Source organism: Ammospiza caudacuta, chromosome 18 (genome assembly GCF_027887145.1).
Source record: "Ammospiza caudacuta isolate bAmmCau1 chromosome 18, bAmmCau1.pri, whole genome shotgun sequence".
NCBI lineage: Eukaryota > Metazoa > Chordata > Aves > Passeriformes > Passerellidae > Ammospiza > Ammospiza caudacuta.
The window spans coordinates 12851235-12872924 of NC_080610.1; the positions used below are offsets into that span (position 1 = coordinate 12851235).

General features: G+C 51.6%; 2 protein-coding genes across 3 annotated transcripts; both read right to left on the reverse strand.

Annotated features, from left to right (window-relative positions):
• Window positions 1-208: 208 nt before the first annotated feature.
• Window positions 209-17053, reverse strand: CFAP251 (cilia and flagella associated protein 251). Of its 2 annotated transcripts, XM_058816720.1 has the most exons (21): window positions 16267-17053; window positions 16023-16107; window positions 15759-15865; window positions 15202-15616; window positions 14647-14755; window positions 14151-14231; window positions 13786-13863; window positions 13300-13344; window positions 12859-13076; window positions 12195-12368; window positions 10164-10411; window positions 9918-10066; window positions 9311-9484; window positions 8868-9052; window positions 8251-8365; window positions 7892-8055; window positions 5539-5629; window positions 5194-5337; window positions 2884-3112; window positions 1639-1740; window positions 209-792 (listed from the first exon to the last, which is right to left on the reverse strand). In XM_058816720.1, exons 4-21 carry the CDS (start codon window positions 15228-15230, stop codon window positions 641-643), a joined length of 2487 nt encoding a protein of 828 aa, XP_058672703.1. In that variant the 5' UTR covers window positions 15231-15616; window positions 15759-15865; window positions 16023-16107; window positions 16267-17053; the 3' UTR covers window positions 209-640. The 2 variants fall into 2 exon arrangements, with proteins under 2 accessions (XP_058672703.1, XP_058672704.1); XM_058816721.1 differs by lacking the exons at window positions 14647-14755; window positions 15202-15616; window positions 15759-15865; window positions 16023-16107; window positions 16267-17053 and having other exon boundaries at window positions 12859-13015; window positions 13804-13863; window positions 14151-14205.
• A 796-nt stretch (window positions 17054-17849) lies between these two features.
• On the reverse strand, window positions 17850-21519 carry PSMD9 (proteasome 26S subunit, non-ATPase 9). Its single transcript, XM_058816668.1, has 6 exons — window positions 21365-21519; window positions 21170-21272; window positions 20233-20426; window positions 19688-19789; window positions 19103-19191; window positions 17850-18772 (listed from the first exon to the last, which is right to left on the reverse strand). The coding sequence occupies exons 1-6, from the start codon at window positions 21476-21478 to the stop codon at window positions 18745-18747; spliced, it is 630 nt and encodes a 209-aa protein (XP_058672651.1). The 5' UTR covers window positions 21479-21519; the 3' UTR covers window positions 17850-18744.
• Between the last annotated feature and the right edge of the window lie 171 nt (window positions 21520-21690).

Genomic DNA, 21690 nt, shown 5'->3' on the forward strand with positions numbered 1-21690 from the left:
GAGGATGATGTAAAGAAGGAAGCTGTTCAACAGCACTTCACTGATCTTTCTACAGCAACTTGTATCAGTCTCATTATGCTGTTTACACACACACAGAGCGATGCCTCCCATTGGTATTACACTGCTAATTGGAATTACTACTTTCAGAAAGAAAAAGTCAGTTTAAAGGCCAAAAGAGAAGCGCGGTTTTAATGTATACCACAGCACTTATTTCTTTACCGAGGTCCATTGGATTTATAACTACAAATCCATTCTAACCTGTCAAAGCATTTATCAATGTATTTAATCAATACAATACTCCTATATTGCTCTTTTGCTGTCAGGTTTCACAAATGAATACTGTCTTAACGTAATGAAAATAGACTGCATCTGGCATAAACCCACCTGAAATGACTTCTGGGAAGGCTCCAGCCAAGGATGGAGTGGCCACCTGCCTCATTCTTTCCAGCCATTCAGTGTTTCCCTATATAGGTGTGAAATTACAGGTTTGTGGCATATGCCAAACTGGGGACTTATTCTAGAGTTTGACTAAAATGCAACTATATCACCTTTACTTTGCAATAAACACAAGCCATAAATTTTGCAGATATTTGAGGAGAGGATCCTGGAAAGTAGGAACAAACAGAAAGTCTAGTGGTAGCTATGATTCTGGGCCTTTGTAGGTCAAAGATTCTTCTTTTTCCTTCTGTTCTTTTTTTTCTGGTTCAGCAATAGGTAAGCCGAGAATGTCTGCAACAAATACCTCTGCTGTAATTTCTGCTGGAATGTCTTCTTCAGTCAAAGCTGCTGCACCTGGAGAGCAGTAGCAACAACACAAGACACACAGAAAAAATGTCACAATTGCTTTCCCGTAAAATTTAGAAGCAGGAATAAGTGAATGAAATGTTTTTAAAGATATACGAAGGGATCACGACAATGTGATGGTTTACTAGCTTGATACTTTATGTGTTTATATCAGGGATTAAATCTGTGTGTCTCACCTGGCAGCAGGTCCCTGCCTCAGAGGAGTCATGGGACAACTTTAACACTCGGTCGATTTGATGTGATTTAGGATCCTGAGAGATCCAGGGATTTCAAAATTCCCTTTGGGAGCAGCACCTTTGCTGCATGGGCCCCATTGCCAGTGACCCTAAACAGATTCTGTTCCAAACTGGTGGGGACTGGGACATGAATTGTACAAAAATGCAGTTCCAATTACAATGGGCAATTAAACTCAGCCACTTGGCTCAAATCAGTGCTATAATTTGCTGTTCCAGGCTGGTGTGGACTGGGACATAAATTGCAGACAAATGTGGTTGTTACCAACAGCTCTGCTACAATGGGCACTGTGGCCTGGGTGAAACCAGCCCTGGGATTTCCCTGTGTGTTTCTAATTTCAGTTCCAGCCAGCAGATAAACAGCAATGTAATCTTGTCAGGCCCCAGTTATAGTTCATTGTCCATTTATTTTTAGATACACCCATGCAATTGCTGTGTGGATGAAGGACAGTCTGTAGCTCTGTGACTATTTTTGCAATCCCATCTGAGCAGTTTTGACAGCTCTCAGCCTAACAGGGTAAATGGGTTTGAAATTTAAATTATTCCATTTGGGAATTGAAACAGTCCTGCTTCTGTGCTGTGTGGAATGCTAATGCTGTACCTGTGGGAGGGTGGGTGTCCAGCTCAGATCCTTCTTTCCTGGGTCTCTTGCCCAGCAGGGTGATCAGACACTCAGTCAGCTCATCCTCTGTCATCTGCTCCCCTGTACAAACAGAGCACCAGCAGCCTGTGGGTTATGGGGTCAAGAGCATAAAAAAAGCAACTCAAACTAAACAGGAGAGTTCAAAAGAGGATCTGGCTTCTCTGAGATATGGACATATACACTGCCAGCTGGAACACATGGTCCCAATGCAGGAAAATGGATCCCAAGGAAAATTGTTCTTCCCTATAACATTTTGGGGAAAATGTCAATCAAAGGAGAAATTCTGATGCAGACAGGTCTATGAGCAATGCTGCAGTAGCAGGGGCTTGAGCTTCTATTCCCACTGGAGAATTCCTGGCACAGACCACAGTCCATGTAGCCATTTTCATGCAGAGGAAGAGAAAGGTGGAGAAAAGTCTTGATTTAGTGTCTTGAAATAACATGGACACAGCACTTGTTCCCAGTCCCTGGAGCATGAGGTTATAGATCTGCTATGAAACTGTTCTATCTGATGTACCTATTTATGGATGTTCACACCATCTGTATAAATAGCTAACCTTTCTCACATTGGTTGAATCCCTGGTTTCTGAGGATCTTTGTGGCAAGGAGCCTTGCCAAGTGATGTACTGAGTAAACCAGCATTTCTCTTTACCTGTTTTAATGCTCAGCCACACTTTTATACCAGAAGAAAGATAATAAAAGTTTGTTATTAGCACTCTGTGGCACTGGCCAGAAGCACATTAACACCCACATTTATGGTGTTCTCCCTGATTCAGCTCAGCCAAATCATCCCATCTTTGCAGTCTTTCACACGGGTACAGCCCAGGACCAATTTCATCCCTCCTTTCTGGTCTCCCTTTTATCAGTTTTATACTACTTTTCCAGAGCCTGGTGACTGGAAAAGAGAACAGCAATTCAGATAAGGGCACACTGGGAGAAGGATACATTTTGCCAAGATCCATACTTATCATTTAACAGCTGAGGTACCTCAGGCCAGTAGAGATTTCCAGAGCAGTAAAAGAAGCACAGCTGGGACAGGACATGTGATTATTCAATTTAAAATCCTAAGGCAGGTGGCTCCTCACGCCTGCCCTGGTTACCAGGTTCTCATTCCAGAATGATTTCTTGCTGCAGGGAGAAAGTTCTGAAATTGCAGGCAGAACTAGCAAGCATAAAACTGATATTAGAAACAAAATAACTCACCTCTGCACTGAAGCAGTGACAGGAAGTCTCCTCTGTCAATAACTTTGTCTCCCTCCTTGTTATCATAACCAAGAACCTCAAATGCTCGTTGTATGGTTTTCATTGACAAGCCGAGTGCAGGTCGATGATTTATATAAAGTTTGATAAAATCATCTAAATTGATTTTTGTCACTTCTTCTCCAGTATCTGCATACTTGCTGAATTTTACTTCATTTATCATTTCTTCAATCTAAAGATCAAGACAAGGCAGGTTGTTACATGTTTTATTTTGAAGAGCATTGGGCCAGTTTCTGATCCCGTGGATGCCAATGTCCCCAAACCGTTCATGTGTTGGTTCTTGGGTGCCATGACCCCATCCCAGGGGGAAGCTGCACTCAGCAGCTGAGGATGGGCATGGCCAACAGTCACACACCTGCTGACATGACAATAACAAGTAAATATAGGGGTTACACACACAGTCATTTTGAATTTCCTCTCTCGTGACAGGCACTCGGTGACCCTGCAGCTGTTACTGCACCTTGGGCACAGCTGTGCTCCACTCTGGGACAGTGGGCAGGCAAACCACAAACCAGCCAACACACCATCTTCCATCCTTGCTCTGGGAGCACACACACGAGGGTCCCAACAGAGGCAGGATCAGAAATCTTATCCTGACTCATAAGAAATCTCATCTTCCCCTGCTCTTCCCTATGTCTGGGGCAGTTCAGGCGCTGCAGAAGCCAAACCCAAAATGTGCTCAGTGGGGCTGACACCCTGCACTGCTGGATCCCTCACACTCCTCTCAGACAAACAGGCCAGCACCAGCTGTGCTGGATACCAGTGGTTTTCCTGAAGTCTGCTGCTGTGAGTCAGCCCAGTTGGCAGCTGTGCAGATGTGTGTCCAAAAGGCAGCATCTGCTCCATGCCTTCATTGTCCCTGCAGCCCCTTCAGAGACACACGGGCAGCAGAGAGACACCAGCAGAGTTCCCCGTGCCAACACGTACCAGGCCTGCTCTCCCCGGGAAGGGAAGCTGAGGCAAGACCTCCCCAGGGAGGACTTTGCATTCAGCCTTGGGCCTTTGTCCTTGTGTCACAAGTTTTTCCACTGAATGAAGCCCAGGCAAGAGGGAAATCTCAGCCTTACATTTTTCCTGTAGCGAATGTCACGCTAAGCAAGAACAGTCATTTTCACTTGGCTCTGGCTGATCTGGGATTAGGTTTTATATCAACCCCACTGAACTACAAAAGAAAAACACCAATTCCCAAAAGCTTTGCTAGTCAGCCCAAGATACCTTTTCTCCCTCCTGCTTTTCTTTTATTAAAACACTCTAGAGAGAGGCAAACCTTCTCTCTGGATTTATTACTGATTGTAGGTTGCCTGGTTTCACAACAGCTCAGCACCTCTGTTTCCATGCCTGAAATGCTGTTTATATTTTAATTTGGGGAAGTGTGGGGCATTATCAGTTATTGTTCCAGAGACATTTCCCAAGGGAATATGTTCTCTGTGTCCCCAAGAGGCAAAAATTTAATAACCCAAGGAAAAGATCTAACACAGTATGAAGAGATAACACTTCAACTTGACACCAGGGCAGGACAGACCAACACTTGCTGGTTGTGGGGGCTCCCAAGTGAGTCAGTTTGGTGGTGGCTGTGGCTGCAGTCCTGCCTCCCATCTGGTGGCTCTCCTGGCAGAGCATCCCTGGGCAGATGGGGTGGCACAGACTCCCAGCAGCGCCTCAGCAGCCTGTGGGTTGCTGTGCCAGGGGAGAGATGAACACAGTCTCCCCTGTAGAAAGGCTGAGGGAGCTGAGGGAGCTCAGTGATGCACCTCCTCCCCTGGGGCAGCCTCTCCTGCGCTGAGGCTGGAGCTGGTGCTCAGGGGCCGTTATTCAAATCCCCTTGCTTCAGATTCAGTCATGCCAGGTTACACATTACAAATGAGGTTTGTGTACAGTACCAACTGCCTTGGAGAAACACCACACAAAGGGCAAGAAGCAGCACCCTTATTAAATCAGTTCTCTCTGCTGTAACATTTTGACCCTGAGGTTGCTTTGTTGAGCAGCTCTGAGCTGTCAAGCTCCAGGTTTGCTCAGCCTTTTTCTGCAGTTACCCAACTTGCTAGCAAGGAAACTTTTTTAGGAATTTTCTGCCAGACTCTGAGCACTACTATATTGATGCAGACCAGATAAAAATACATTGACAGCCAGCAAATATATCCCATAGCCATTCAGCATGGCAATAATCAGAATCTGGCCCTTAGAACACTTGGGAATTGCAATCAGTCTTGCTCTTTCTTCTTTTAATAACAACAATAAAAACAGCTGACCAACCTCTTCCTCTGATGGATAAAATCCTATTGCTCTCATTACAGAAGGAATTTCCTCCAAAGGAATATGTGTTGACACCTGTCTGGTCTCCAGTGTTTTGATACCTTGGCTGCACAGCTGTACGTAGTAAAAATAGTCCTCCATGTCCTGCCAGGGATTCAAACAAACACAGCAAATTTCAGTTACCAACAGGCACGGAAGATAAGGCTCCTTTTAGGGTTTTCTAACAGCCATATCAATGAGATTGCTGTTAAAGGCTAGCTGGACAAAACATAAAGAAATGTCAGGCCCGTGTAAATTAAAGTCCAACCAGATGTGGCCAGACAGCGTTCACAGTGAGATAATTACCCTGAAGAATTTGCCTTCTCTGCCACCATCCAGGAGGTTGTAGAATGGGATCAGGTCCTCCCCACCCAGGAAAGCAGCAGCATCCAAGGCACTGGCAGAAGGGAAGGAAAGAAGGTACAGGAAGGGTTCATGTGAGGAGAGCTTTCATGGTTCCTTTCTAGGCATTGTTCACAGACACTTTCAATAAATAAAATCCCTGGGCCTCAGAATTCAGGAAAGAAAAGCACTGCCTTGAACCTTGTGCTATTTTATCATCAGCTGCACTTCTACAGCATATTTCATACCCAGGTTTTACATACAATAGCACAGTGTGGGAATTAATTGTTACTGAATGGTTCTCTTGTTTAGTGGAATGAGTACAGGGCTGGGAGCCAGGAGCTTTTCCATGGACTTGAACTTGGTGTCTGGCATTTGGCTTTTCTGCTTCCTTATAGAGACATTGAGGGAGATGAATTAGCTAGATCAGCATTTTGAACATGCAGAGAAGGCTGGGGCTTGGTGTTTGCAATAAACCACACAACTCCCTGTTCCTTGATCCAACACATTTTTCCCCAGCAACTCAGGGCAATCCATTACCCGACTTCCTCCGCCGTGGAGTCGCAGGTGCAGTTTGCATTAAACTGAAAGCGCCTGAGTAGCCACCTCTTTGTTTCAATTTCATAGGCAGTTGGAGCCTAAAGAATCCCTTTGGCTTGTGCAGATGTAAAAAGAAACCAAGCCTGGAAGTGCAATCATGGCATAGCACTGCCACACAATGCCCCACGCCCGGCAGCCAGGCTGCAGCTTTCACACACACCTCTGTAGTGCTGCTTCCACTGGGGGTTCTTGCAAGCTTCATGCTTTTTTCATAATTAAGTTATTTGGGTATTAAACACAGCGGAGATTCACAAGATGCCAGAAGCAGCAATAAAATGATAATTAGTTCATCAAAAACTTTGCTCCAAAAACAAATTACAGAGAAATTCAATGTTGCCTGGACTCTGGCCAACCATTATAAAGTAGGATCATTTATATTCTATTGCCTTCCTTAAAATGTCGCTTATCCTGACCCCCGACTGTTTAAGCCACACAAAGTGGAAAAGAAAATAAATAAACCCATTGCTTTCCCATCCAAGTTTCCTTTGTTCTGCACATGAAGGTGAGCTGGCTTGGCACTCCTTGGGCCTTACTCAGAGCAAATGGTACCTGCAAAATGTGTTCCTTGCAGGACCAGCATGTGTCGTAACCACAAAGCCTTGGTCCTAGGAAGGTGAAGAGCAGTGGTGTTTCCCAGGTGCACACCTAATGGCAATCATAGGAACAAGGGCTAAAAGCCAGATCCCATGGAGTTATTTCCCAGAAACCAGGAGACACAGTGCTCTGTGCTAGGAGGGTGTTGTGCAGAATTTGAAAAAAAAAAAACCAAAACAACAAAATAGCACAGATTGAGGGAGACCATGTCTATCCACACTATCCTAACTCTGCCATGGACTAAGCTCCCTTCCCAGTCCCTGAAGTGTGAAGTGGTTCCATGGTGACCTGGCAGCTTTCATGCCACTCACAGCTGCCTTGCTCCATTTCTATGTACAAATATATCTATTGGGCCCCTGCAGCCATGAGGGGAGAGCCTGTGCCCCAAACTTGTATTGCATTGAGCAGCTTTGGTCCTTGACATGCCAAGAAACCAAAATATCTATCCTGCCTTTGCTGTATTACCCTCCTTTCATGTGGGAGTACATCTGGCACCACTGCCCAAGGGGTCTGGCAGAGGGAAGCCTGCAGAGGATGGTGTAAGAAACCTGGCAGGATTCATCACTGATGGTCTGGGCCAGAGCCTGGAGATCCTTCTTTGTTAAAGCAGCCTCCACTCTTCAACCACCCCATTTATTGCAGGCCATTTATTCATGTAAGCAAAGCTTTATAGTATTATGATGGCTTGTCCTAAATCCATTCTTCAAACACAGGGGGGATTTCCCAGCAAATTCCTATTCCATTTGGAGAGCAGACACTTTTGCATCAGCAGCTGCCCTGTGTGCTCCTCCTGCAGCCAGTGCTGCTCCTCTGCTCCGTGCCTAACCCTGACAATCTCCCATCACACTGACCAGGCCCTCACAAGCATCACAAAATCCTCTGCCCAACTCCTTACCATTTGGGCACCATTTCCCAGACTGGAGTGTTGTCCAGGCACTATGGCCAGCCCCGTGAGGTTTGCTGGCTTAATCCCTCCTACATCACAGAGAGGGGAGCAAAACCCCTAAAAATACATCCCATCCCTCCTGTTTCAGCTGCCACCCCACATAGCTTGGGGCCCAATGGATTGGCCAAGCAGCTGTGGAAGGCAGTAACAAGGTTCCTTTTCCCTTCCATAACTCACTGTAGGTTGACCTTCCATTTCATGAACGTGCGCTCCCTGCCCCCGGCTGTGAAGACGTAGCGGCCGTCGTGGGAGACGGCAAAGTCAGCGGCACCGTCCGGGTGGCAAATGAAGGCCGAGGACTTGTGGGGGTTGCCATCAACAGGCAGCATCTGCAAACCCACCTGTAAGGCAAGAGGGAGTCTGGGAGGCCTGGGGGTCCCACTGGGGCAGTGCCACATCCTCCTCCCCAGGAGCTTGCTCAGCTCTCAGGCAGGAGCAGCCTGCACATGGTGGTTTCATCTTCAAGGAAATTCCCAAGGCCCACCAGCTCTGCAAGGGGGGGGCTCTTGTACAGCTGGGCAGGTGGGGCTCCATACCTTGTCCTTTGTAATGTACACCAGGTAGTGTTGCCGGGGGTCTGCAGAGCTTGTCCTAGGGAGGATTTGTATCTTCTCCAAGGGGGAGCCATAGGTTGGTCCCAAAAGGGTCTTTCTAAAGGCAAACAATGTATTTATCCACTCTAGGCCACCCAAAACATTTTTCCCCTCGGAACAGCTGTTGTGTGGAAGGTTGGGTAGATAAGGGAGGTGTGCAGAGGCTTTGTCCTACTGGCTGAGAGAACAGGATAGGACAGGGTCCCTGGCTAGAAGGGACACTGGGGCTCAGAAATTTATTTAGTACTCAGGGATTATTGGTCTTTGCTCATGTGGACTCCAATCTCTTTATCTGATGTCTAACTGCTACATCTCAGGTTTAACATAGTGAGCAGACCAAGATTCACCTGCAGCTATAACCATGCTAAATGACACATTAGTGATCGGCAGAGTGGGCATAAGAATGGAGTGACCTGAGGGCTCTAGAGCCATCCCAGGATCTGTGTCACAGATGGGAAATCACATGCTCATGGGTGGGAGTATGGTGGTCATTAGACCAAGGAGAACACAGGGTCAGGAGAAGGCTCCCAGGCAATGGCAGCCCTGAATCAATCCTCTACCTGCACACTTTGGTTGTTGAGTTGTAGAGCTTCATTTTGTAGCAGTTGTTGGCAGTGAGGAAAAAGGACTCAGTGCTGAGCTGTGGGAACCAGGTCAAGCACAGGGGCACTGCAGCCTGCTCCAGCCTGTCCCTGTGTGTGACCACCAAGTGGTCCTTGATGCTGCTGTTCAGGTCATATTCAACCTGGAGGGAAGACAAGGAAACATAGCAACTCCCCTGTGGTCTCCCTGCACCCTTGACTTTGTGCATTTGCATCTCCTGGATGCAATGGGAGAGCCTCAGCAGCAAGACCAGGCTGAGAAACAACCCATAGCAATGGAGCTGGTGGGGAGAAGGTTGGGAGCCATGGAACCAAACATGGAGTGTCCTTTGATGGCCTTGTCAAGCCCCACCCCTTAACCAGAAATCTTCACTGTCCTTTAAAGTTTTGGTTCAACCCACCAGTTGCCGGTCCTCCCCGAGGCTCAGGAGCCTGGGCTTGTGGCTGTCTGGGTGGACCCCGAAGAGGATGCCCCGGATGGGTTTGTAGTGGGACACCAGCCCTGCCAGGTGCTCCCAGCATCTGCTCTCATTCTGCAGGACTCTCTTGTAAACAGTCACTGAATAAGTCTCATCCTGCAACAACAGCACAAAGGTCAAAGAGGGAAATCTTTTTCTTTGTACGGATCATCATCAGTTGCTACAAACTCTGAGCCAAACTGCTTCAATGCTGCCTCAATACTCCTACAGCAAGACCTGGGACTGAGGGAGCAGAGCATCAGCCAGGAGGAAATTCCTGCTCCAGCTCCTTCTTCAGATGGATGCAGAGCTAAGCCTTGTCACTAAATTTAGGGACTGGGCGGTCTGCGGAGCCGCTGTGACTGGTGACGTTTTTACAGAATGACTCTTCAAACCAGGAAAAGCATTTTGGAGTCAGGAAGCCCCAGGGGAGGAACAACCCTCTGCCCTGCTGCTCTGTGCCTGCAGGACGGACGGCAATTCCCAGTCCCTCCCAAAGCTGCCCCGCCAGCAGCGCGTGTAAATCACCGAGCGGAAAAAACAAGCGTACAGCTGTTGCGAGGTACTTGGAATCGTGAGAGAAGCCGATGTGAGTCACGGGACCTTGCGAGCACTGGAATTCGTCGCAGATGGACTGAAGGGAAATTGCATCAAGGATGTAAAGCCTTCCATCAGTAAAACCAGCGGCCAGCAAATGACCTGGAAAGCACAAGCAGACCAGAAACCTCTCGCACACCATCACGCCTTCCAGGAAGGCCAGTGCTTGGCACTTGGTCAGCTCACAGGGCTGGGATACCTTCAGGATCATAGGATAAGCACTGGATTCCAGCCTCAGTGAATATCCTGCTGACGAGGTACTGGGTCTGCTTGTAGTCCCACACCTTGAGCAGCCCACAGTGACTCCCCACAGCCACCAGCGGCTCCTGAGGGTGGCAGGCAATGGCATTCACAGCTTTCTTCGCCTCTGTCATGATTCTTCCAAAGTTTGTGCTGTCTGTTGCAACATGGAACATGGTTGCATCAGAGGTTGAAAGGATAAAGTTCCTGTTTAGCGTGAGAGAAACAGAATTCGATGAATCAGAGTAACTGGCTCATGTCCCTGCAAGCTATATTACACATCAGTCTCTTTTTGGCAAGTTAGTTGGACAATCACTTATATTTTGTGATACACAGTATGCAAACGCTCCTTGACCTGGAAGGCAAGTGACACTTTGTATTCATGACCTGGGAAATGGCCAGGGGAAAACACTGGAGCCAGTTCCATTTTCTACTTGGCTAGGCAAGCCAGAAGATGAATAACATCTGGGGAGCTCCTGCCTTTGCAAGTCACTGGTGTGTGAGATGGACAAGTGAGCAATTGGAGATACTCTGAATGGCCTTTCCACGTGTCCCCATGCCACCACTGTCAGTGGCTCCACGTTGACCATGCTGCCATGGCCAAGGCCACAGGGCAGTTTCAGCCCTTTGTCTGCTCACTTGGCCACTTGGCCACCAGTTTCACTGTGTGACTGGTGATGTGTGAAGCAGACAGCAGGATAATTATTCATTTTACAGCACAAATATGTACAGCTTCAGTCTGCCTGATTGAGACTCTGGAGCCAGTAAAAGGGACAAGAGAGGATCTCACAGAAATCCCAGAGTGGTTTGAGTAGGAAAGGACCTTAAAGATCATCTTGTTTTGACACCTTCCACTAGACCAGGTTACTCCAAGCCCCATCCAGTCTGGCCTTGAACAATTCCAGGCATGAGGCATCCACTGCTTTTCTGTGCCAGAACAACCTGTGCCAGGACATCACCACCCTCACAGTGAGGAATTTCTTCCTATATCCCATCTAATCTTGCCCCCTGTCAATTTTAGCCATTTTCCCCTTGTTCTGTCACTCCCTACCCTTGTGTAGTGTCTCTCTATGGCTGTTTTGGAGCCCTTGAGGCACTGGAAGGTGTTACAAGGTCTCCTTGGAGCCTTCTCCAGGTTGAGTCTGCACAGACAGACACATGGGGAAGCACAGCCTCTTTGCCAGCTGTTCCATCACTGCCACCAGTTTGTGCACATCTGGCCCAGGCACTGAGGGACTCTGCACCCCTTGGGTGCCTGAGCTGGGCTCTCCAGCCATTGCTAATCCCAGCAGCCTCTGGGATGAGCTCAGGCCTTCCCTCTCCCTTTGGGAGACCAAACCTTCCCCCAGGACTCTGCTCCAGGCTGGAGAAGAATCTGTCCCACGTGGCTCTTTGGAAAACACGCGTGGCTAAGAACAGACATCGCCAGGAAAGCCCTAACAGCAGTGACAGACATGTGGTTTGCAGGCTGGATGGAGCCACACAGCAGCTTCATCTGGCCTGCAGGCTCTCTGTAAATCCTCAGGCACAACTGTGTCACGCAGAGGAACAGAGAGGGGCTGGTGACCAGTCAGGGTGGTACAGCCCTGTGCCGGTGCCATGGCCCCGATTAGCTTGCCAAGCCATGAGAAAATCCAACTGGATCCAGCCATGCCTGGGAAAGGTTTAAGGGGGGATTAAGGGGCCCAGTGAGAGCTGGAGGCTCAGCATTAGCACTGCCTGGTGTGCTGGGTACGTGACAGAGAAGCTGATCATCACTGTGCCTGCACAATGCTGTGTGTGCACCAAGGCATCACCTGGAGCTCAGTCTGGGGTGTGCTGGAGCCCAGCCACACTCCCTCCCTCCCTGTCCTGCCCAGGAGCCTGGGCACAGGGCTGAGTCCTGCTCCAGACCAGGCAGAGGCTCATGGAGCAGCTCTCACTGAGCACCTCCCCAGCTTTCAGCTGCAAGGCAAACACAGGAGACCTGGGTTGGTAAAGAGACACTCACCTGGTGAGAAAGGGCTGCCTGCTGCTTGGGAGGGCACCGGGAACATCCCGAAGGATTGTGGAGAAGGAGATGGACTGGATGGGACCCACTTTGTCGTGGCTGTAGATGGTGAGGAGCCGCAGCTGCCCATCGTAGAATTTAACCTGCCCGTTCACATCTCCTGTGACTATATAGCTGCAGGGAAGGGAGAGTTATTAACCAACACACTGACTGACAACTCCCAAATATTTATTGGGCAGCATCCTTGGGTGGAAGCAAATCTCTTCCCCATTTCCCTGCACAAGCACACGGGCAGAGCCCTGCACAGATGTGCAGGAGAAAGCCAGGGTTGTGCAGAAACCAGCGGTGACCCTGCCGTGTCCCCAAGGCTGTGGCGGCGTTTGGTGGCTGTCTGCTCCCTCTGCCGGTAGCAGCCAGGAGGCTGAGCCACTGTCTGAGCTATCCCAGGGGAGCTGGCATCGCATCACCACGACTTTACAACCTCATTTCCACCCCCAGACAAATCCATTGCTGGAAAATTACTCATAAACCAGCAGCACTTTCCTGCACGAGTGACCACGCTGCCAAGTGATTAAAACTGCAACATTATCTCTGCCACTCCTACAGCTGAGCTGCCTGAGGACTGGACTGTGCCTACAGCTACTGAAAAGGGCTGCCCCGTTACCTGTCCAACACCTGGAGCACGGTAAGGCTCTCCTCCTGCATTGTCACCACCTTGGTGGCCGTCACTCCGTGGGGTTTGGGCAGCCGCTCCTCGGGGAGGGTGCGGGGCTCGTGCATGTCCCACACCACCAACTTCCCGGCCGACGTGCCTGTCAGAGCTTGGGTGTTGTTAAAGTGGAAAACTGACTGGCTGAACTGTCCCACCACGCACTTGAACGTCTGTGGAGACAGCAGCCAGGCTGTGCTTTCATCCCAGAGCTGGATCTGCCCTCCTCAAGCCCTGCTTGAGCTCAGTTTGGGCAAACCTGGCTTGTCCCTGTCTGAGGGGGACAGGCTGGGGCCATGGCCACTGGTTTTGTGTAAGGGGATGGGGAGGGACAGTGCTGCTGCCAGCAGGAAAGCCAAGAGGGTGACATGCTGTGTCCCTCCCTGCTGTGCTCACCTGGTTGATCAGGAATGGTGCCCCATACTGCAGACCAGAATCATCCTGGGGAAAGCAGAGAAAACATCCAGGACAGGGATTTTGGAACCAAGCCCTGCAGTGCCAGCGTGGCCCTCCCCACCACCTGGGCACTGGCCCTACACTGTGGTGACCAAAGCAGCAAAGGCTCCAAGGTCTTCCAGAGAGCACAAAACATCCTCTCAATCCACCTGTGCTTCTTTCCAAAAGCTGCTGAATGGCACAAGGCCCATGGGAAAGCAGGAGTGGGAGAGTGAAGAGCATCCCTGCCACAGCTGGGCCTGACCAGTGTGGGAGTGGAGGGAGTGTGATATCTGTCCAGACCACTTTGGGATCTGGCAAGGGCAGGGAGCTGGGAAGGGACAGATCTGCAGAGTGAACCCAGTTGTGGACAGACAGACAGCCCCTGAGCCCCCCTGCCACCTCCTTTGTAGCACCAGAAACATGACTTCCCATGTCCCTACTTACCCACAGGTAAAATATCACCTGGCTTTTGCTGTTGCTGACAAACTCATGGGGATTTTGAGGGTTAAAAATGACATAATCCTGAAATTCAAAGAATTGCATTAGCACCAAGCTGAGCAATGCTTTCTGCTTATTCTTCCATCCAAAACTGCTTTTATCCATAACCACCTCACCAGCTGCACTGAACTGAAATCAAAAGACACCCCTTGCCTGTCAGGCATTAGAGGAACAGGGGTGAGCCCTTGGGATGCTCTGCTGGATCAAGGTGCCCCAGAGGTGTGATCCGGCCTCCCATGGGGGTACCAGGGGTACCAGGTGAGGATGGGGCTGCCCAGCCCAGCTCTGCCCCCCTTGGTATGGTCACTCACCTGATAGCCAAACTCAGGGTCCAGTTCTGTGCTGCACGTGGGTTCCCCTGTGAGCCAAGTCCATCTCCAAACAGAAACTTTCTGAAAGAGAAGGGGAGAAGAATCCAAGGAATGCTCCCATGGCTCTGTGGAGGTTTGGGGAGCCAGGTGAATCCCATTCCCCACTGCAGGGGATGGTGTGGCCTAAAAGACTGGAGCAGGCTAAAACCCAGCCCAGCCTGGCAGCAGAAAGCTTAATTTCAGGAAATAATGCTAGAAATGGCTTAGATGAAAGTGATGAAGTCAGAAGCTTTTATCCCAAATTAAGATCCATTTTCTCAACTCTGCAGCATTCACTTTAATGAAATCCAGGTCTGTCTTCTAATGGCTCAGCAAAAACAAAGCATCACTGCAAACCCATTCTCCCCATGTGAATCCCCACCTCCCCTGTGCTGCACTGCAAACAACTCCCAGCTCTCTATCCTGCAAAGCTGTGAAAGAGGAGATATTGTCTTACCTGCACAGCAGCAGCACTAATGGTCACCAAATACTTGGCATCCTGGGAAATGGCGATGGCACAGAGCCCGTCCTCCGCGTGGCTCTGGAAGATGGTGCGCACAGGAACCCTGTGGAGCAGAGATCCCCTGGGTGCTCCTGGCAGCACTGGGGGTGCCAGGCAGTCCCTTGGCAAAGCCTGTGGCACAGCCCACCCACCCTGCTCTGTGTGAGATGGAGGGAGGCTGCAAACACTGGTGCTGCCACGGGCTGGGGCTCAGTGTCCCCTCCATCCCTTCCTCCCAAGCACTGGGGAACAACTCACCAGGGATCTTTGAAGATCCTACAGCATGGAGATGTGATGTACTCGGTCTGGGGGAGCTCAGCCCCATCTCAGTGTCCCATGGGTGTGGGTGATACAAGGACAATGAAGGACTTGGTTTGGTTTTGGTTCCTTTGCTGCTTTTTAGTCTGTCCCTCTGTTCTCCCATTTTACTCTCAGCTGAGACTGGAGTCAGTCCTGAGTGATTTACTGGGCACAGGGGGTTTCCAAAAGAGGAGGTTCCTGGGAGCTTACCCAGAGTAGGAGTCCCACACGATGATCATTGCATCTGGCCCTTGGTCTGCAGTCGCAACCCAGCGTTTGTCTTCACTCACACACAGGCAGGAGATGACATTCGTGTGGCCCTGGGGGAGGAAAGCAGCAAAATGCCTTGGAGGCTGCAAACCTGGGGCTGTTCTGTTCCTACCTTTTGTATGGGCTGCTCCTGGGTTTGGCTATAGGTGACCCTTGAGCACAGGGCACCAGAGAGATGGAGGGAGGAGGAGGGAGATGCTCGGCTGTGCCAGACCTGCAGGTGGGACTGCCTGTTCTGCAGGATGTCGTGGATGACCACTGTGTGGGAGGAGACATACAGGAGCACCCGGTGCTCCCCGTCCATCAGGCTGTGCACAGCCAGGCTGCTGTTGTAGCCAAACACCCAGGACAGGTCCTGCAGGGAAGAGACAGCTCCTTGCTCTCAGCAGCCAGGACAAAAAAGGCACACGGGGTCTGTGGGGTGATGGAGGAGAGCAGGGCAGGAGTGCTGGGTGCCATGGGGAGCACCCTGGTGGCACTGTGCCCGTTGTACTCACAAGGGGGTAGAAGCTGCTGTCCCTGTTCTTCCGGAACAGCATCCCCGGCGTGGCTGCCCACACCATGCTGGCAGAGCCTTTGTGCCGGGTGTGCTTCTCCCTGTAGCCTGAGAGAGGGCTGCACATGGCTGCCTGGCACTCAGACAGTGCTGGGGTGGGTCAGGGACTCCAGCACCCTCCAGGCATGATGTCCCAGCAGTGCCTTCCCCAGGGTGCCCTGGCTCCCAGCCCGGGTGCTGGGCAGGGTGTCTGAGATCCCCATACCTAAAGGAGATGACCGGGGACAGAATGGTGACTCTTCATTTCCCTCTGATGCTTTTTTCTTCTCCCTGGCAGCAGCAAGGGCAGCCTTGAAAAGGAGGACAGGTTTTGGTGAGTGCTGTATGGTGACTGCCCTGTGGCTACCGGGAATGAACCCCAGCATGTCTCAGATCCCAAGGGCTCTGTTTCCCGTGGGATCTACCCCAGACCCTGTCTCAAACAGGACTTTCCATGGTGCTGCCCTCACCTCATCAGGCTGCACATCCCGGGACATCTCTCTGGGCTCACTGCTGCTCCTCCCTCAGTGGGTTACTCCAGTGTAACTCCACACGGACCATCCATCCACAGCTTCACCCTCCTCCCAGGGAGCTGGGGTGTGGAGATGCTCTGAAATACTTCCACACACACACTCTCCCAGATTTGGCTCCACAACAACCTGGAATTGGGCACAGCAGGAGAAAAGGGGAAACTGGGAATGGGTCCCAGAGCCCCTTCTCAGCTCCCACACCGGGCACGAACCAGCCCAGTCCAGCGATTATTGCAGCTGAGCTCAGGCTCCCTCCCTCGGCTGCCCGGGCACGGAAATTTCCCTTTCGTATGGGTTTTATCACAGTCCTGTGAGCACAGAGCTGCTCCTGGGCGGCAGCTGCTTCATCTCCGGCTTCACGGCTCTGGATTTGAGCTAACACCGAACCCTTGTGCACAGAAAACTTTTACGGGAGGGGAAAGAGGCCCTGGGAAAACCTCCCCGGGCCTCGGCAGGCGGGACGGGAGCTCGGGAGCGGCCGCCGGCTCTCACCGCGCTCGCACGGAGCCGTTCCCGAGACCCCTCCAGGCTTCGGTACCTCCCGATGTCCCGAGGGACCCTCCGGAGACCCTCCCGAGGACCCCCCGCTCACCGACACCGCGATCCCCGCGTCTCCGCCTCTGCGACCGCCGTTCCCAGGCAACGGCTGCACCGGCAGCACCGGCTGCGCCACCGGCTGCACCGGGAAACGGGGGGGAACCTCCTCATCCTCACCGGCTGCACCGGGAAACGGGGGGGAACCTCCTCATCCTCACCGGCTGCACCGGGAAACGGGGGGGAACCTCCTCATCCTCACCGGCTGCACCGGGAAACGGGGGGGAACCTCCTCATCCTCACCGGCTGCACCTGGAAACGAGGGGGAACCACCTCATCCTCACCGGCTGCACCGGGAAACGGGGGGGAAACCCTCCTCATCCTCACCGGCTGCATCGGGAAATGGGGGGAGAGAGGGGGTAACCCTCCTCATCCTCACCGGCTGCCAGGAAGAGGCAGCGCTGGAGGGAACATTCAGCCCTTCACCCTGCCCAAGCCCAAATCCCGCTCGTGGCTGTCACAAAGCCCCTCTTGGCATCGCCGGAGCCATTCAGGACCGGACCCTCACCCTGCCTGAGGAATGGGATGGGGGATCTTTACCCGATGCCCCCCACAAGGAGTTGCAGGCAGCTCTGCTTCAGTGGCTTCCCTGAGCAGGACAAGCAGAGTCAAAGTGAGAAAAATCATCCCCCAAGCCCTGCCAGTCCCTCACAGTCCCCAGGCACTCGCACAGGGCAGCCACTCCCAGGGCTCACTCCAGGCTCTCACTTCATCCCTGCAGATAATCAGCTCCAAACGCTCCCAGCTGTTTACCTCAGCCTTGCTGTTAAGCTCAAATAATAACAATTTCAAAAGTTAATTTGTTTTTCCTTCTGCCCAGAAAGAGCCTCACACCCTGCTGGGAGCGGAAAGGAGATTTGTTATCAGCTCCCATTATCTCCCTGACCCGGAGAGGCTGCCCCAAATAATGACTTCTATGAGAACAGAGAGAGGCAATACTCAGTTTTATTGTTTTGGGAGACTATTTTGAAAGTTCAGCTGGAAATACGCTTTAAACAATCCAGTCATTCCCAGAATCCCTTCCAACAGTTTTTATGCACCTGTGGTAGTTTAGGAATGGTGTTCCCCAATTTACTGTTCCCACTGAAAACACCCCAGACCCTGTGCCACCCACTGCTCCTGCAGCAGGATGGAGAGGAGAATGGGAGGCACAAAAAAGTAAACCCTGTCCTGGCTGGAACCAGGAAAACACCCCAAAATCAACTCCTGCAAATAAACAAATTTTTTAAAAATTAAAAGAAAATAGAGAGAAAAGCTAGGAGTGTTCTTATCATGACTACATAAAGTACTAGAAGTTCCAAAAGTAGAATTATAACCCCTATTCTTCACCTCATTGTGTTAAATAACTGGGCATTCCAAAAATCCTTTCAGTATGTTCACTGTCTTTAAAAGTTGTGGCAACATGGGAAGATGAAGTATCAAACTTGCATATCTCTTGTCTGTCATCTACTGTGACAGGCATCAAAAAGTGCTCTAGGACTTTTTAGCATATATTACATGATATTCAGTGAGGAGTTTAAAAGGGGAGAAAAAAGGAATGCTCTGTTATCACCAAAAAAGAGCATTTCAAGCTCTTTGGAGCATGTATCAAGTGCGATTTGGGTCTCTCTAGAGCCTTATTCTAAATTGAGACAAGGTGGAGGAGATGAGAAGCCACATCTTGCAGCTCTGCAGGTTCCTCCTGACAACCAGTGCAATTCTGAACTGCAGAAGTCTGCCAGAACCCTCCATGCACCAGAGGTCACAGCAACACCACATTTTCAAACCAGATCAGAGTCCAGAAAGCAGGAACAAGCTTCAGCTTTATTGTTCTCCCAGCCATGGTCATCTTTGTAAAGGAATGATATTGCAGCTGAAAAAGAAGAGGGTAGGAGGAAATATTAAATTTTCATTTCTCAGACAGGCACAGAAGACCTGGCATGGGATGGCTCAGACCCACCACAACCCTCCTCCACTGGCTTCCCAGACAAACCAGCCACTGAGACCTTCCTGCCTGTGCTCATGTTTGACGGAACTCCACTCCCTGTATCCCCGTGCAGCACCAGCAGCCTCCAGCTCCCTGGTGCCCACCTGTGAGGTCTGTCACAGTGGGCAGTGACACAGCCAGGGCTGGCCCTGCTCAGGAAATGTGCCCTGAGCTGGTGAAATCCTTTCTTCTCTCCCAAGTGAAACAGTAGCTCACCCCAGGAGGCCCTTCCCAGCCCAGCGCTTTGGAGTCAGCCCCACGTGCACCCTTCTGCCCCCACGGATCACTGTCACACTCAGGGGTCTCTGAAAGAGAGGAAAAAATAGAAAAATAACCAAAATGTTTCACTTTTCTATCACAAAGTCAACTCCCTTCTTTTCCTGAAGCACACAAAGAACATTAAGCCCAAGGAACTGTTCTGCAGCAGTGCCCACTCCCCCTCCTGTGGCCATAACTGAAAGAAGGGAGTGTTTTGTGTGAAGTCATCTCCAGGAGATCCCTCACTTCCACCACCAAGCACTTAATGGCTGTGGCAGCTTCTCTGGCCAGGCCACGAGGGTGGCACAGCAATGCTGCTGCAGAGAGTCCCCAGGGAGAACAAACAATACTCTCACCTCTCAGCTCTTCCATTGATGAGCAAATAGCTCAGTGCTGTGAGAGAGCAAGGCTACAACTGCACAGACTGAATCTGACACTGTTTTTGACAGGGAAATTATGATTCCAGAGATCCAAGTTCCATAGAAAGAGCTGTGGCTAACAGAGACAGGCAAGAGAATGCGGCCACAGCATGAATGAGCTCACCCCCTCACTGTGCTGTACCACCGTGGCAATGTTCTGCAGGTTCTGGAAGTTGTTTGCATTGACAGATCCAAACTCCACAATCTCATCATCAACTTGAAGTCCCTGGACAGAAATAGAAGAGAGATGAGCATCTGCATTCTCCAAAGACAGTAATATCACAGGAGCATCACCCTTCACCGAGCCACAGGGAGAGATATGTGCTACAACACCCCTCATACTCAGGCAAGTGAACATCACTACAGCCACAGGGAGAGGTGAGTGTTCATGCCTCTGTTCTGTTTCATGGGAGGAAAAATACTGAGGCTGGAATGGTCAGTGAGGTGTGGAAAGAGCTGTGGTGCCAGGACACAGCTCAGAGAATGAACATCCATCTCATCCCTGTACAGTGACCAGCCCCTTCACAGGACATCCCAACATGATAAAAAGAAGGGGCTGACACCCTAATCAAGGCCCCAGCTTATTCCCACTGATTAACAAGAGGCAGAGGGAGCCATGAGCTGTCTGGCTCCAGTCAAACCCTTCCCCATGAGCTGTGCCCCACGTACCGAGACACTGGCGGGAGAGCCGGGGCTCACGGAGTTCACTTTGGCAAAGGCCTGGGGCAGGCTCTGGCTCTGGCTCATGGCCTCAGCCAAGGCCTCTGCCTCATCCCTGGCGTGTTTCTCCTTCTCCCGGGCGTGCAGCTTGTGCAGAGCTTCCTCCACCTGCTTCATCACGGCCTTGTGATCATTCTGCAAACCTGTGGGTGACACCATGAGCACACAGGGAGTGGGAGAGGCTTCCCCCAAAGGGCTCTCAGCTGTTCCCCCTGCAGTCACACAGAGCAGTGCCCTGGCTGTCTCTGATCTCAGCAAGAGCCTCTGCTCTATCTGCTGGGGCCTGGTGCCAGCCCAGCAGATGTTTATCAGTAAAAGACACAGAGAAAACCACCCTACAAATTTTGGTAAACATGCAAAGGCCGAAGGGCTGCGAGGCCCGTGATCCCTTAGCACTCAGTAAGCAGCTTAAGTCTTCTTTCCATTAAGTCACCTGCCCTGAGGTTGGGCACTGGGAACGTCTGCGATGAAATAAATATGAAGCTGCTTCCTATCCAAATTTTATTCTACAAACAGCTCAGAAAAGCTTTGTTGTGTTTCACAGATCCCAAATGGCTCTGCAGCAGTGGCAGAATTTCAGTGCTGCTGCAGCAACACGTGTTCAAAAGCATTTTACTGACTCAGCCCAGGCGGCAGCTCCGAGCGCTGAGCAGAACCTGGGGAACAGGCTCAGAACAGCCCCGGGCCTGGGTTCTGAGGAATTACTACGAGCGCCATGGGGGTTCCAGAGAGCTCCGCGGTTCCGCGGTGCCCGTTCCCGGGCAGAGGCCGCGTTTGCCCCGCACATCCCGGTTTCGCTGGCTCATCCCGCGGGATGGGGCGCGGCCCGGTCCCGGGAAGGGCCCCCCCGCCCGGTTCCGTTCCCCGTTCCCCGTTCCCCGCTCACAGATGATGTTGTGCCGGGCGGTGCGCACTTGGTACAGGTCGATGTCCGAGCGGGGGAAGCCCTCGGCGTCCACCAGCGGCTCGTGCATCCCGACGCCCTTTTGCTGTGAGGGGAGAGGCGGCGGTTGGGAGGGGGCCGAGCCCGCGGGCCCGCACGGCGCCCCCCGGCCCGGCCCGGCCCTGCCCGGGCACTGACCCCCTCCAGGAGCTCGTAGCACGCCTTGATCTGGGCTTCAATCTCGTCCTTGCGCCGCACCAGCTGCTGCACATCGCTGACGGTGACCGGGCGGCCCCCGCCGGGATCCGCCATGGCCGCGGCCGGACGGGAGCCGGGACGGGCGCGGGGCGGGGCCGGGGGCGGGGCCAGCGGGGCCCGTGAGGCGATGACAGGCGGGGACAGAGCGGTGACACGGGGGTGACACAGCGGGGACACGGCGGGAACACAGTGATAGCAATAACGGGGTGGCACAGCCGCGTCACTGCCTCTGCGGCACACCGCTGTGCCGCTGGCATGGGGGGGCA